Source organism: Schistocerca gregaria, chromosome 11, assembly GCF_023897955.1.
Source record: "Schistocerca gregaria isolate iqSchGreg1 chromosome 11, iqSchGreg1.2, whole genome shotgun sequence".
Classification (NCBI taxonomy): Eukaryota; Metazoa; Arthropoda; class Insecta; order Orthoptera; family Acrididae; genus Schistocerca; species Schistocerca gregaria.
Genome location: NC_064930.1, coordinates 52,651,354 through 52,663,529, shown reverse-complemented (window position 1 = coordinate 52,663,529; position 12,176 = coordinate 52,651,354). Strand labels below are relative to the sequence as shown.

The 12,176-nt window shown below is 41.5% G+C and overlaps 1 protein-coding gene across 1 annotated transcript in view; it reads left to right on the top strand.

The window, feature by feature from the left end:
• The window catches only part of LOC126295389 (glycine--tRNA ligase), a 150,565-nt gene extending 138,639 nt beyond the window's left edge, over nt 1-11,926 (top strand). The window contains exon 13 of the mRNA XM_049987870.1: nt 10,361-11,926. Within this exon, the coding sequence (XP_049843827.1) occupies nt 10,361-10,474 (114 nt within the window). The 3' untranslated portion in view covers nt 10,475-11,926. The remainder of the gene's footprint in view (nt 1-10,360) is intronic.
• The last annotated feature ends 250 nt before the right edge of the window (nt 11,927-12,176 follow it).

Sequence of the window (12,176 nt, the reverse complement as noted above, 5' to 3'; positions counted from 1 at the left end):
AAAAATTGAGACTCGAGCAATGAAAAGGCTGCCAAGTGGACAAGTGAATTTAAATTAGGTCAGGAGAGCTTAGATGACCCGTGTGGTGGTCGGTTGAGGTGTCACTACTACACAAATCATTGCAAAAGTGCACGAAATGGTCAGGGAGGATTGTGATTGAAAGTGCGTGAAATTTCTCATGCTTGCCAGATGTCATCTGGAGGGGTATATCACATTTTAACTGAAGAATTAGAAATGAAAAAAATATCTGCAAGATAGGTGCCACGACTCTTGACGCGGGATCAAAAATGCATGAGAATGGACAATTAGAACAATGTTTGGCCCGTGAAAGAAGGCCAGGTTTAGCAAGGAAGAAAATCATCTTCCAATTGCAAGCCCACACATGTGCTGTCAACATGGCAAAATTACATGAACTAAGGTATGAATTGTTGCCCTCCGCCACACACCGTCAGGTGGCTTGCGGAGTATGGATGTAGATTGACATACTTTTTTTTATGAACGCTATATGAAAGAATCATTCTACAACACTCATTTTCTAAGATCGCATTAATGCACTGAATTTTTTTTAAATTAGGAGAAACGAACAAGATTTTTTTGCACCAGTTTGTGACCACAGATGAAACTTGGGTGCACTACTATACCCCAGAGACAAAACAACAGTCAAAGCAGTGGAAATGTGCCGATTCTCCACCACCAAAGAAAGCAAAGACAATTCCATCGGCAGGAGAGGTTGTGGCATCAGTTTTCTGGGATACAGAGTGGATTCTGTTCGTAGATTATCTCCCCACTGGGCAAACACTTACTGGAGAATACTATGCTAACCTCCTGGACAAATTGCGACAAAAGATATGTGAAAGAAGGCCAGGTTAAGCAAGGAAGAAAATCATCTTCCAATTGCAAACCCACAAACGTGCTGCCAACATGGCAAAATTACACGAACTAAGGTATGAATTGTTGCCACACCCACATTATTCACCTGATAAGACTTCCACCTCCTCCCAAAACTGAAAACTATTCATGGTGGATGAAGATTCACTTGAAATATAGAATTGATAGCTGGAGTTCACAACTATTTTGCAGGCCTGGGGGAAACTCATTTTCAAGGTGGGATCAAGGCACTGCAACATTGTTGGACCAAGTGCATTAATCTACAAGGAGACTAAATTGAAAAATTAAAAAAAGTTTCAGTGATGTAAGTATTCCCCCCCCCTCCGATTCCGTTGTGAGAACTTTTCAAACCACCCCCCCATCTCGTCTTCATATCTACGTCCACTTCCCTTTCTGTAATATAGCCTTGAAGTTCATCTCCCTTGTATAGACCCTCTATATATACCTTCCACCTTTCCCTTCTTTGCTTAGGCTTTCACAGATTAAATTCAATATTGCCAGTGATTTCGAGTAGGCCGTGTCTTTACCTATTTGATCCTCAGCTGACTTTACTGTTTCATCTCTTAAAGCTATTCATTCATCTTCCATTGTATTCCTTTCCCGTGCCGTAGTCAATTGTTGTCCCTCTGAAACTCTCAACGAGCTCTGGTTCTTTCAGTGTATTGTAGCCCATCTCCTTAATTTCTTGCTTTTTTGCAGTTTCTTCAGTTTTAATCTACAGTTCATAACCAATAAATTGTGGCCAGAGTCCCCTAGGAATGTCTTAGAATTTAAAATATGGTGTCTCCAGGTCTCTTCCACGTATACAGCCTTCTTTCATGGTGCTTAAAGCAAGTGTTAGTGGTGATTACATTATGCTATGTGCAAAATTCTACCAGACGGCCGCCTCTTTCATTCCTTCCCCAAGTCCTTAGTCAACTGCTATTTTTACTTCTGTTCCTTTTCCTACTGTCAAACTCTAGTCCCCCATCACAATTAAATTTTGTGCTCCCTTAACTATCTGAATAATTTGTTTTACTTATCATACATTTCTTCAATGTCCTCATCATCTGCGGATCTAGTTGCCATATAAATTTGTACACTGTGATTGATGTTTGCTTCTTGTCTATCGTGGCTAGGAAACTGTGTTCACTATGCTGTTTGTTGTAGCTTACCTTCATTCCTGTTTTCTTATTCATTATGAAAACTACTCCCGCATTAATCCTGTACGATTTTGTATTTATAATCCTGTATCCACCTGACCAGAAGTCCTGTCTCTGCTTCCACGGAACTTCAGTAATTCCTACTACATATAACTTCAACCTATCCATTTCCCCATTTCAAATTTTCTAACTTACATGCACGATTAAGGGATCTAACATTCTGCTCTCCCATTTGTAAAATGCCAGTTTCGTTTCTCCTGTTGATGACATTCTCCTGAGGAGTCCCTGCCCTGTAATCCGAATGGGGGAGTATTTTACCTCTGAAATATTTTACCGAGAGGGTGCCGTCATCAGTCAACCGTGCAGTAGAACTGCATGCCCTCGGGAAAAATTACGGCTCTAATTTACCCCCACTTTCAACCGTTAGCAGTACCGGCGCAGCGATGCCATTTCGGTTGACGTTACGTGGCCAGGATCAGTCAGTCGTCCAGACTGTTGCCCGTGTGACTGCTGAAAAGTCTGCTGGCTCTCTAGGAACCACACGTTTTGTCTGATTCTCAACAAATAACCCTCCATTGTGGTTGCACATGTGGTGAGGCTATCTGCATCGGCGAGTCACGCTTGCCACCCCACCAGTTCAAAGTCCACAGTTTACAGAGGGAGAACTTCGTAATAATACACTAAATTGCAAAATAGCACAAAATTTTGAGATAAGCTCGAGTTGCACAAGCGGTAGGAGTACAAGCGACCGCCTCCTCGCTTACGACAGGCATTCTCTGCTCGATCTACACATTACACTTGTCTACATTGAGATTCATTTGCCATTCCCTGCACCATGCATCAATTCGCTGCAGATCCTCCTGCATTTCAGTACAATTTTCCAATGTTACAACCTCTCGATACAGCACTGCATCATCTGCAAAAAGCCTTGGTGAACTTCCGATGTCATCCACAAGGTCATTTATGTATATTGTGAATAGCAACGGTCCTATGACACTCCCCTGCGGCACACCTGAAATCACTCTTACTTCGCAAGACTTCTCTCCATTGAGAATGACATGCTGCGTTCTGTTATCTAGGAACTCTTCAATCCAATCACACAATTGGTCTGATAGTCCATATGCTCTTACTTTGTTCATTAAACGACTGGGAGGAACTTATCGAACGCCTTGCGGAAGTCGAGAAACGCGGTATCTACCTGTGAACCAGTGTCTGTGGCCCTCTGCGTCTCGTGGATGAATAGTGCGAACTGGGTTTCACACGACAGTCTTTTTCGAAACCCATGCTGCTTCCTACAGAGTAGATTTCTAGTCTCCAGAAAAGTCATTATACTCGAACATAATACGTGTTCCAAAATTCTACAACTGATCGACGTTAGAGATATAGGTCTATAGTTCTGCACATCTGTTTGACTTCCCTTCTTGGAAACGGGGATGACCTGTGCCCTTTTCCAATCCTTTGGAACGCTACGCTCTTCTAGAGTCCTACGGTACACCGCTGCAAGGAGGAGGGCAAGTTCCTTCGCGTACTCTGTGTAAAATCGAATTGGTATGCCATCAGGTCCAGCGGCCTTTCCTCTTTTGAGTGATTTTAATTGTTTATCTATCCCTCTGTCGTCTATTTCGATATCTACCTTTTTGTCATCTGTGCGACTATCTAGAGAAGGAACTACAGTGCAGTCTTCCTCTGTGAAACAGCTTTGGAAAAAGACATTTAGTATTTCGGCCTTTAGTCTGTCATCCTCTGTTTCAGTACCATTTTGGTCACAGAGTGTCTGGACGTTTTGTTTTGATCCACCTACCGCTTTGACATAAAACCAAAATTTCTTAGGATTTTCTGCAAAGTCAGTACATAGAACTTTACTTTCAAATTCATTGAACACTTCTCGCATAGCCCTCCTCACACTACTTTTCGCTTCGCGTATTTTTTGTTTGTCTGCAAGGCTTTGGCTATGTTTATGTTTGCTGTGAAGTTCCCTTTGCTTCCGCAGCAGTTTTCTAATTCGGTTGTTGTACCACGGTGGCTCTTTCCCATCTCTTACAATTAATGTGCCTCCTGTTGGAGCCCAGGGTTTGAGCTTCACAGTGGGCGTAGGTGACGCAGTTTAACATGACCAGACTGCCTTGTAAGTCTGTGTACCTTTACATGTGATAAGTTCTATTTTGTATTTCATATGGAGTGTGGCGGCTGGCTAACGATGGTACGTACACGTCAGCAGGTCACGTACAATCTAGAAAGAATGGGAAGAATATATTGCTGACTGCCAGCAGTGGACTGTGGAAAACAATGCCTGCTTTCGTAGTACTGGTACTGCATAGTTGGATACTGTGGGGGAAGACAGAAGGGTTGTAGGGGAGAGTACACCTGTTCAAACAGACATTACATTTTTGATAATTTTGTAGAACATAATTTGTACAAAGCGGAATGTTTGCATTTATTTAAAGAACAGGTCATTACCAGCATTTTGGAATAAAACAAAATAGTTTGGCAGCTAATTAGTAAATGAACTTAACAGTTTTATAAAGACAGTGCAAATGTTTGACAGTGTATAGTACACAGGGAAACAGTTAAGGTGTGTGACATTATCAATATTTGACAATCGAAGATCACACACAAAACATTGATAATGTGTTCAATGCAACTACAAACATTAAGGTACAATAAGTTTTGCTCATTGAACATCAAGTCTATCAAAACTGATTGGACATGATAGCTTCTTAGCAGCTGTACGTAGGCAATGCCGGAGGCATAATCATCACACGTGTGATACACAAGCTATGCCCTCTGCTTCTGGGAATACAAAACCGTCGTCCTCCTCCTCTCCCCCAAAGGTATGAGATCTCGTATCGAACATCACCATCTGCTTGCTTAAATGTTGTAGCTACAAAAAATACACCATTTGAAAATTTTTCCACAATGTAGTCAAGACATAACTTCCCATATCAAATTAAAAAGATTTAGGGATGAACTCCGTGCTGATTCATTAGATGGCACTTAATCTCTATTGCTTTGTTCATTGTTTTGACTTGAAACCCTTTTCATATTGTTTAGTTTTCTCCTTTTTGGTTGCTTCATACTTCTTTTGTCTTTTTCTTTCAACTTTACCCTTTTCCTTTTTTTTCTTTAGTAGCAACTGTCTAAGGTGTTGGAAGTCAATGTGATTCTTTTCCATTTTCAATGTGAAGTGTTTTTCAAGAAGGATCTTTTGGAAAACCACGAAACTCCTTTTGTAAGATGTATCGTTTACTGGTGCGACTGTTATCAGCATACAAACTGCAACTGGCTGCTTCAGTGTTTTGCAGGTTAGCTTCCAAAATGTTTGCAGGGGTAGCATACCTATCTAAATTCAACGGTTTCCTGGATTTGGCACTATCAGAATTGACTTTCTGCTGACTTACAAAAATCTGACTCATTGAAGATGTTAATATAAAGTAAATAAATCCCACATTCTCCAAGCCCAGGAGTTACATTTGTTGGTGTCATTGCCTCAAGAAAACTTTCACCAACACATTCTGTAAGTTGATAAATTGTCATAGTTAGAATGTTTTTAGAAATTAAAAAATTAGTTAAGATTCATAGCATACATATCTAACTCATCTGAAACGGGCCAGTACATAGCTAAAAGTGTGTATGCGATCACAAAATAGCAAATTACTTTTAACTCTATGTATTATGGAAAACGTAAAACTTGTAAGTATATGTTAACTGTAATTTATGACTATCAAAACACTACAATAACATATAAAAAAGAATACAGTTCACAAAATTTTCCACCAATATTACTGCCAAAGATGTCTTTGATAAAGATCAACATTTGTGATATAAACATGAAGGAAAAACATCACTGTAGGTGTATTAAAATTACTTTGTAGTTGACGATTGATGTGCTGGAACCAGTTTCCTCCAGTCATGCTGCGCAGCATCGGCCCCCAACCTTTCACCATTGCCAAATTACCTCAACAGTTGGTCAGCCCACTTCCAGTTCCTTGTCCTGCATTCATTCTTGATTGCTTTCGATTGCGAATCATTTTTATTTTGTATTTCATCATATGTGATAACTACAACACAAACAGACAAGTGCACACGTACCCTCTCACACACACACACACACACACACACACACACACACACACACAATGAGCTAATGAAAGACACATTCCATATACAGCAAAATTAAACACAACTGGATGCTTCCACATGAAATATGATTCAGTGTCACATTTGCAGTTATCGTACTCACAGAGCTCAGCTGACACAAGATGAGCTTCGCAGAACATTGCATGTGAAACTGAGTTTTTGAAGGCTGCAGTTCACGATTGTGACTGGGCGATCACAGTCAAAAATATAAAAAATTGGCTCACTGTTGTGCTTTAGTGTAGTAGCTAGCGTATCAGTCTGTCATGCTGAAGGTTGTAGGTTTGAAGCCTGACAAGTGTTGTAAAATTTTTTATATTAACTAACCAAAAGAGTTGGATTATCAGACTTCCTGGCAGATTAAAACCATTTGCTGGGTTTTAACATTTCCATAAGACCACACGTAATAATCGTGAAGGGTTCGGTTCACTGATAAATTTAGGTGCTTATGAGCAGCTGCTCGACCGTGAAATCCAAGTTTTCTCACCTCCCGCCTAACTCGTAATACTTGCAGTGGATCCTGGTGGTGTTTGGAATTCCTGTGTGACGGTCTGGATAGATGTCTGCCTATTACACATTACGACCCTCTTCGGGCGTTGGCGGTCTCTGTCAGTCTACAGATGTGGTTGGTCTGTACACTTTTGTGCTGTATGTTTCCCTTCACATTTCTACTTCACTATCATATTGAAAACAGTGGACCTGCAGGTGTTTAGGAGTGTGGAAATCTCGCATACAGACATGTGACACAAGTGGCACCCAGTCACGTGACCACGTTCAAAGTCCGTGAGTTCCGTGGAGCGCCCCATTCGGCTCTCTCACAATTTCTAATAACTACTGAGGTCGCTGATGTGGAGTACCTGGCAGTAGGTTGCAGACCTAATATGAAAAAAGTATGTTTTCAGTGGTGTCCGGATACTTTTTGAGCACATAGTGTACCAGAATGATTTTCGCTTATAACTTTAAACTAGTTGTTTCCAAACCAGGGGCCCTTATCTCAAACTGATACATTTACCCATCTCCAACATCCCTGAAAGTGTGTAATACCATCACAGAATTACCCTGTATTTACATACATTTACATGCACCGGGGCCTGTATCTTTGATGCTCTGTAGAGTCGTTGGATGACATTTTTGGACACGGTTTGTTATGTGAAACTTGATGTACAAGTCCCCTCTTCAATGTCTAGGAACAAGTAATACAAATTGTGGAAGACCCTGTACATCTTGTATTACAATCAGCAGAAGTATCAGCATTGCAAAAGTCTTAAAGCAAACAATGTTTGTGCTGATATACATTAAAATTGAAGCCGAATTAAGTAAGATTGAAACTGGTTAAATTTACAGATAGGAAGAACATCAATCAATAAAATCTTTAGCTACATTACTGAACCCCAGAGTAATAGGCATGACACAGGGTCTACATCTACATCTACATTTATACTCCGCGAGCCACCCAACGGTGTGTGGCGGAGGGCACTTTACGTGCCACTGTCATTACCTCCCTTTTCTGTTCCAATCGCGTATGGCTCGCAGGAAGAACGACTGTCTTGAAAGCCTCCGTGTGCACTCGAATCTCTCTAATTTTACGTTCGTGATCTCCTCGGGAGGTATAAGTAGGGGGAAACAATATATTCGATACCTCATCCAAAAACGCACCATCTTGAAACCTGGCGAGCAAGAGTGTTAACAAAGACAGTAGTTCTGCAGCATAGTCTCCTGCCATACAGAAACAATGAGTTCACCAGCAAGGAAGAAGAAATTTAAATAAAGCTTCACACATTGAGTGTGTTTGTTACAGTATTTCAGTGATAACAGTCGAGTCAACTTTACAAACAATTTGGCAATACAGACCCACTTCTCAGTACGATGTCGTACCCTTCTGACCTAGATGTATGCACCGATTCGGCTGGGAAAGATGTCATAAAGCTGTTGTATCATCTACTGAGGCAAGCTGGACTGCAACTACTGTAACTGCTCCTCGGCTGACACTGGCATTCGGACAGAGTCGAAGTCTTAGCCGGCGTGGATTAGACATGTATCCTAGAGCTTTGAGGATCTTGCTGGCAGTGTGAGTACATCAACATCACACAGATATTTCCAGAATGAAATCTTCGCCCAGAGTGTGCGCTGATACGAATTTCCTGGCAGATCAAAACCGTGTGCCAGACGAGACTCGAACTCTGGACTTATTATATGTCGAGAAACTATAAGGCATTTCTTAAAGCCTTTGCAGCCTAAAAGGATGGCATTCTTTCTCTGGCAGCCTGCCTTCTCTCCTGTCCAGCTGCTGTTTTGCTTTTGTGCATCTACAGCGATACTCTACAAACAACTGTGAAGTGTATAACTAGGATGCATTGCATTTGATCATTTATTAGGATTTTTACTGTTCCATATGCATATGGAGTGCAGGAAGAATGATTATTTAAATACCTGCTTGTGTGCTGTAATTAATTTAAACACTCTCTATAGGAACACTATGTAGGGGGTTATAGCCTATTGCTAGAGTAATCACTTAAAGCCGCTTGTTGAAATTTTGTATGTGGGTTTCCTCAGGGTTACTTAGGCCTGTCTTTAGGAGTCTGCTACTTAAGTGTCTTAAGCATTTCTGTGACACTCCCCTATAGGTCAAACATGCCTCTGACCTTTTGTGCTGTCCTCTGACACATTCAATATCCCATATTAGTCCTATGTGGTACAGGTCTGACACACTGGAACAGTACTCTAGGATGGGTTGCACTAGTGACTTGTAAGCAAACTCCTTTGTGGACTGATGGCATTTGCCCAGTATCCTATCAATAAACTGAAGTCTACCACTGCTTTACCCACTAATGAGTCTATCTGATCATTCCATTTTATATTGCTATGAAGCGTTATGCTCAGGTACTTTTGAGTTGACTGGTGACTCACTGATATTATAGTCATATGATACTATGTTTTCTCATTTTGCAAAATGCACAATTTTACATTTCTGAATATTTGAAGCAAGTTGCCAATTTTTACACCAATTCAAAATCTTATTAAGATCTGACTGAGTATTTGTATGGCATCTTTCAGAACGTATGTTATTACAGCTAACTGCATCACCTGCAAAAAGTCTGAGGTCACTATTAATATTGCTCACAAGGTCATTAATATATAACAACAACAGTCCCAGCACACTTAACACTTCCCTGTGGCACACTTATACATCCGATGATTACTCTGCATCTGAGATAACTTGCCACATTACCAAAAAAATCATTAGTCCAGTCACAAATTTTGCTCAATATCCCAGACCACGCAACTAATGAGAAGATACTGAATAGAATGGATGAGGAAAGAAATTTCTGGCACAACCTAACTAGAATAAGGGACAGATTTTGAGACATCGAGGATCACGAATTCAGTATTGTAGTGAAAGGGGTGGGGGAGGGGGGGGGGTGAATGTCGTAGCCAAAGAGATGAACACAGTAAGGACATTCAGGAGGATGTAGATAAGGCAAATGCTTTTTAGAAATCGAGAATATTGTTTTTATGTGGCTACCTCAGTCCAAAGCACTCAGTTTATCATATGAGATAGGTGCGAGTTGGGTTTCACATGATAGATGTTTTCAGAATCAGTCATTGTAGAACCCCTTAAAGTTGTTGATCAGGCATATCTACTTTGGTCCATTAGAGAGATCTTCCTGATTCAGTCCAACACTCTTGAGTTGAGCTCCTTCCTTACTTCCACAAGCTGGAGACTACATCCATTGTCCAACACATTAAAAATCTGCCTTGTCGATCGAACTGCATCCCTTCCACTTGAGGTGTCCAAAGAATTCCGGTCATCATTTCCTTGTAGTCTCCGTGAGTCTCCCTGTACAGCTCTCCTCTTTCTTGCAATCTGTACTGCCAATGTGCTATCTTAGGGCCTGTTATTTTGTGAAGGATCTTGGCCTCCAATGTCTCCCATTCTCTCAGTCCAGCCCTTCCTGTTAATCTGAAGCAGTCATTTTCGTATAGACATTCGGTGTCGGTCACTGCCTTATAGCACCCGAGTTAAGCTTTCCTCGAGATTGCTCTGTCTCCTATAGGCCGTGCATCCTAAGAAAAGCAGAGGCCATCTAGTTTTTCCTGCTGTTATCGGCTTCTATTTGTTTGTTAATAATAGATTCTGCAGTAGTTCCTTTACGTTAAGTTTGTAAACTGTTAATTTCTGTGATGTTATTTTGCAGCTGGACGAGATTCCCCCCGTGGTGAGGGACCTGTCGCAGGGGAAGCTGACGTGGGCGGACGTGGAGGCACGGTACCCCAAGTTCGAGCAGCAGGAGGCGACGCGCACGTCGTGACTGGAGCGGCTCGGGGCTCTCCGCACTGTAGCTGAGCATTCCTGTGGCAATTCTTCTCTTGTGCTCAGCATCTGAACTGTAGGGAACTGGCCTCTAGGTGGGCACACGTCGGAGGAAGCAGCTAGAGTGCAGAGGTGCCCGCCCCCGGGAGGTGCGTGCTTCCGCTGACACGTATCGCCCGTTACGTGGCCGTCTGGTCTTCCGTGTTGTCGATCACGGGGGTAATTTCGTTACAGTTCAAACAGTGCGTAGACACCAACACTCTCAGCTGTCTGTTTGAAATGTGCGGGCTACTAAACATACATTTCTGGCTGTGCACTGCAATTTTTGCTAACTTGTATACTTGGCCTTACTGCCAGCTGGTCATATTCGTCAAGTGCCTCTTCTTTCTAAGTTCTCAGTCTTTTGAACGCTAAGATGTAGTCTTCTGCCCCTCTCTATTTCCTGAGTCAGCCTCTTACCATGTGACTATCTTTGTACACTCCTGCAATATTCCTTCTGCCCAACCCCTCCTCCCTTCACACCCTGCTTGCTCTTAACTAGAGTTGGCCACCTCAACGCACGGCCTGGTAATCATACTCTCTTGCTCTAAAGATTTCACACTGTTCAATGATACTCATTTTTATGCTCGAGTCTCTGTCACAACTTAAGTAATCTTTTCTTCTTCGGCTGCGGAGTTGCCTATACTGCAACTTTTTTCAAAAACATTTCTGCTGCCATATTACTTGTTAGGAAATCCTTGCAAGTCCTATCTGTTAATCTGTTCATATACTCTTTGAAACATCCACAAACACAATTTCTTTTGTCAAGCTCTAAGCAATCACTGAAACTCAACTCTGCCAGATGTGAAGACATATTGTGTTACTTTCTCATTTCTACTGTTTCCAATCAATCGTGCAAGTATAGAAAGGTTATTTGTATTTGAGATAATGACTGAAATACTGATTGTTTTCACTACTGTATTCCTTCATTGTATAGACACAAAACGCCTTAAGAACAAGTTTCTACTGATATTTCAATTCCATGTCTATTAAGCAGGGCGCTTCCTACTTCTGAATAGCAGGACATTCATCTCCTTAAACTAGACCTATCGCATTATTTTGGCAGATCGTATTCTTATTAAGAAGAATTAATATGCAGCAGTGTTGGATTTCCAAGTGGTGTCAGTGAAATACGCCCTTAAAATTTGTGTTTTTTGCCATAGCTGCTTCCTCTGGTCCTGTCCACTAGCAAAAGAATACATACGCATTTTTTCCAAATTTGGGAAATGTTCCAAGAAGCTTAGCATTTTTTATCTATAGGAAAAAGAAAGAGTGCAGTTCTTCGCAAGATTCTGATGGGTGTAGAGGAATAAAAATACTCAGGCAGAAGAAACTGTCGCCCTGATTGCCAGTTGCTTGGTTAAAGGTTGTTCCTAAATGCAAAGATTTAATAAAAATTTTACAAAAATTGTGTTTTTGTTTATATTTGTACCTTTCAGTATCCTCTCTGCCCATCACACTTTAAATTAGATGATTGGTCTCCATATGATGATGTGCTCCTTCCCGGACTCGGGTAGGCACGGCAGCCCCTGATTGAATCTGCCCGGTGGATCGACAATGAGGGCCGGTGTGCTGGTCACCCTGGATGTAGTTTTTATGCAGTTTTCCACATACCCCTAGGTGAATACTGAGCTGGTCCCCACATTCTGAATCAGTTACAT